The 4152-nt window shown below is 53.1% G+C and overlaps 1 protein-coding gene across 1 annotated transcript in view; it reads left to right on the plus strand.

Annotated features, from left to right (window-relative positions):
• The window catches only part of TRIOBP (TRIO and F-actin binding protein), a gene marked incomplete at its 5' end in the record, with an annotated part of 9671 nt that extends 7686 nt beyond the window's left edge, over positions 1–1985 (plus strand). The window contains 3 exons of the mRNA XM_009082188.1: positions 99–132; positions 314–400; positions 1824–1985. Coding sequence (XP_009080436.1) covers positions 99–132; positions 314–400; positions 1824–1985 — 283 coding nt within the window. The remainder of the gene's footprint in view (positions 1–98; positions 133–313; positions 401–1823) is intronic.
• Between the last annotated feature and the right edge of the window lie 2167 nt (positions 1986–4152).

The raw sequence follows: 4152 nt of genomic DNA on the forward strand, positions 1-4152 counted from the left end.
GAGCTGGAGGTATGGGGGTCCCCACAGGCTGCCCCACTGCCTCCAACCCCACCCTGTGCCCGGGTTCTTCTCCTCTCAATGGTTTTGACTTGGAGCAGGTGGGAGGGGGTGCCAGATGGAGCAATGGGGATGGTGCAGGAAGCAGAAACGCAGGCTTCGCCTCCACCTCTCAGGCTGCTCACACCGTTTCCTGCCACAGCCCTTCTGGCCTTCCTTCCTTTTCCACTGCCACGCTTGCGCCAGGGCCTGCTGGCCTTTCTGAGGCGGTGGCTCTTGAGTCACCTCTGGTTCCTCTCCCCCCTCTCTGCCCCAGGTGCTGCTGCGGGTGAAGGAGAACGAGCTCCAGTATGTAAAGAAAGAGGTGCAGTGCCTCCGGGAGGAGCTGCAGATGATGCAAAAGGTTGGTATTTTCTGGGAGCCATTGGGAAAGCAACAGGAGAGGCATGGGAGGGGAGCACCAGGGCAGCATGTGAGCAGGATTCAGCTGGGTTTGATGGGATGCCCAGGACACAGAATCATAGAATCAGACGGGTTGGAAAAGACCTCAGAGATCATCAAGTCCAGTCCTACCGTCATTACTAGACCATTGCACCAAGTGCCACATCCAGTCTCGTCATAAAAACCTCCAGGCATGGTGAATCCACCACCTCCCTGGGCAGCCCATTCCAATGGCTAATCACTCCATAAAAAATTTCTTCATAATATCCAACCTAAAGCTCCCCTGGCAGAGCTTGAGTCTGTGCCCTCTTGTCCTGCTGGTTGCCTGGGAGAAGAGACCAACCCCCACCTGATTCCAGCCTCCTTTCAGGGAGTTGTAGTGGGTGATAAGGTCTCCCCTGAGCCTCCTCTTCTCCAGGCTAAACAACCCCAGCTCCCTCAGCCTCTCCTCGTGGCACTTGTGCTTGAGTTTCACCAGCCTTGTTGCTCTTCTCTGGACCTGCTCCAGCACTTCAATATCCCTCCTGAACTGAGGGGCCCAGAACTGAACATAGGATTCAAGGGGTGGCCTCACCAGCGCCGAGTCCAGGGGAAGAATCACTTCCCTGGTCCTGTTGGCAAACCCTCTTGTCACATGCACTTCTCTTATCCTAGCTCATGACAGAGCACATAGCTGTTCCAAACAGTGTGGGCTGGCATAGACTTAGTTTGTGCTAGGGAAATATCACAGACTTTGCTGCTGGTTTGCCCAAATGTATGCACATATAAGCCCAGGAGCCCTTCTTTTCCAAGTGGGAAACCTGGAGGAAGCCTGCCTGGCACTGTGCTTCCCCTAGTTGTCTCCTCTGGTGAATGTGTTTCCTCGGGCACCGTTTCTGGGTGTGCTGCTCCCTCCACTGGCAGCAGTTCCTTCAGAGGGATTTTCAAAGACCCCTGCCAAAGGGCAACATGAGAGGTTTTGAGATTCAGTGATGGTCCAGGCATTTATTGTAATACTTCATCACAGAAGTTTTTTGTCATGTAAGCAGCTGGGCCTGGCCCTCTCAATGGCCTGCATCCCTACTGGGGTTTATTTTTCCCATCTAGCTGCCCCAGATGCACATAAACCATGGTAAAGCCCAGATTGCATTCTCAGTCTGATGCTGCAGATCCTTGCTGTGGCTGGACCTGCAACTCTGTCTTCCTCCCTGGCTCAGGGTTTGAGTAGTGCTGTCTCCATGCTCATCCTCTGAATGGTTTCTGTGTGGCCTGGATTGGAATGGGCTTCAAACCCAGTGCTGAGTCTCCCTCACCTCACCTGCTGGGTCTTCTACTGGGTTCACCTTGCTGCCACTCTCCCTAATATTATCCCTGAAACCTGCTGACCCCTGTCTCTCCCCTGGCAGGACAAGAGATTTGCCTCAGGGAAATACCAAGATGTCTATGCAGAGCTGAATCACATTAAGGTGCGCTCGCAGCGAGAGATCGAGCAGCTGAAGGAGCACCTGCGCCTGGCCATGGCAGCTCTGCAGGAGAAGGAGTCACTGTGCAACAGTGTCAGCAAGTAACGGTGAGCACTGGGGAGGCTGTGACATCCCCTGCAGGTGCAGGTGGCTAAGACTGGATGCTGCACTTTGACAAAGGGATAGAAGCTGTCAGTTCTTCCTGCTCCGCTCAGTGTTGAAACTGTAGGCGTAAACTGTTCCTTCTATGCTTCTTGCATCCTCTTGGCCTGCACTCCTGGCCCTCCTGTTGTCCCTGACATTCTCCTAAGGGTCCCAGCCCACTTTTCACTGTGCTGCTCTTGATACAGCCATCACCAAGCACCGCTTAACTAGGCTGGGTGTGGAAGCCAGACAAATGCTGGCCTTCACCCTATGGCTTTGGGTGACAGCATGGGAACAGTTATTCTCCCTGCATAGACAATATTTCTGCTCTGTTCACCTTTGAAGTGGTTTCCCTATCACAGCGTGGAAATTTTAGGTCTGCATCAAAGCAGCCCTGACTAGTCCCAGCCCTCCTCCCACACTCACCTGCAGGTGTCCCTGACCACAGCTGGGGAGGGAAGCAGGGTGACAGAAACGAGGGTGTCTGGAGTGCTTCTGCTTCTTGCTTGGATGCCGTGGCCATCAGGATTGGGGCCACCCTGCTCCACAGCACTTACTGATGGCTGCTGAGATGAGTGGGACTGTAGCGGGGCGCCAGAAAACCATCTCCCAGGGGAGCAGGAGAGATGGCATGTCTGTGCTCGGTGGAATCTCTAAACCATTTCTGGTTTTGTCTCTCTCTAGGTCTGCTCTTCGTTTGTTATCTGTTCTTGTTTTGTATTTGCTCCATTCCTCTCTTGTGGGGAGAGGGAGGTTGAATCCCATCCGTTATCACCTTGGCAAGGAATCCCACACACCCCCAACCTCCTGACTCCCCTCCCAAAGCTTTTTTTGATGAACCCTTTTTGCCTGCATACCTGAGCACATTGTTTGGACTGGCTCCTTACATGCACCTTCTTCAGGATTTTATATGTGAAAATTATGTTTTATAGAGGAATTTTTCCCCCATGGGAAGAAGGGGAGGAGGAGGGGAAAAACTTTTACTCCATCACCAGCATTTTTCTAACCTGAGAAAAGAGAACCTGTTTTTTCCCCTCTCCCAAGCCCCGTTGCTCCTGTCCACACAGCCACCTTTGGCACATATTCCCTCTCTTCCAAATGTCTCCGTGGTCCCCCTGGGATGTGCGGCAAGGACCATGCTCCCCCTCCCCGTGCCACCCCCAGGGACCTGTGGAGAAGACATGCAAGCCATAGGAGGGAGCCACCGGGGCAATCTGCCATGGATGTGCTTGCCTGGGACGTTTGAAACAGGACACCTTGGCAAGAGTCCGCATGATCGAGCTCTCTCTGTGACTGTCCTTTTGGCTCCTTCGAGAACCCAAGCTGGCAGGAGCCCAGAGCCACAGGGCTTCTCCTTTCTGGGGAAGAGGAGCTGTGAGGCTGCTACTGCACCCGCCGGAGCCAACCTCTCCAAGGTGACAGCTGCTGCTGCTCTGCTGCACCTTTCAGCTTCTAACTTAATAAAGTCTTCCCGTTTTGCTGAGAAAAATGTGTTCCTCGAAGGGAAGGCTTGCCATGTAGCTAATCCAGTATGGTAAGGGTGTGTAATTTTTTGAGATTGTGGGGCATACTGACTGGTTGCTTCCTTCCCTCAGGATCTGGTGAGGGAAAGCAGCAGGAGTGCCCCTGGCCAGAGAGCGAGAGGAGCCCTGCCGTGCCATTATCCAGCTGCCTGCTCCACCTTTGGGTTTGGGTGGGGAAATAACCTGCTTCACCACACTGATCCCAAAATCCCACATGGACCCTTGGCCTCATGGAGGAAGAGCTGAGCCTGGGCTGCATTAGTAAATACAGTATTGCACTGCAAATTACTGGCAGAGTAAATAGTATATATAGATCCCAAGGTCGATCAGAGGAATCTCAAACACTTTCCTCCTCCTGGTTTTGGGTGAAGCATACTGGTTTTTTGGCAGGGTGGAGGTCCTGGGGGTGGCTACTTCTTGTTCAGTCCCATCGCAATGTAAACAGGAGCCATTGCTCTGCAGAAAGGCTCTAGCAATTACAGAAGTCCCCTAATTGCGGGCTCATACCAGGGCTGGAGGTGGTGTCTGAAGAAGGGAAGACAAAGGGATCAAGGAGGATCCTTGGATGGGGGTGACAGATGCATTGGCTAGGAGACTGGAGTATT

This window comes from Acanthisitta chloris, unplaced genomic scaffold (assembly GCF_000695815.1).
Source record: "Acanthisitta chloris isolate BGI_N310 unplaced genomic scaffold, ASM69581v1 scaffold28129, whole genome shotgun sequence".
NCBI lineage: Eukaryota > Metazoa > Chordata > Aves > Passeriformes > Acanthisittidae > Acanthisitta > Acanthisitta chloris.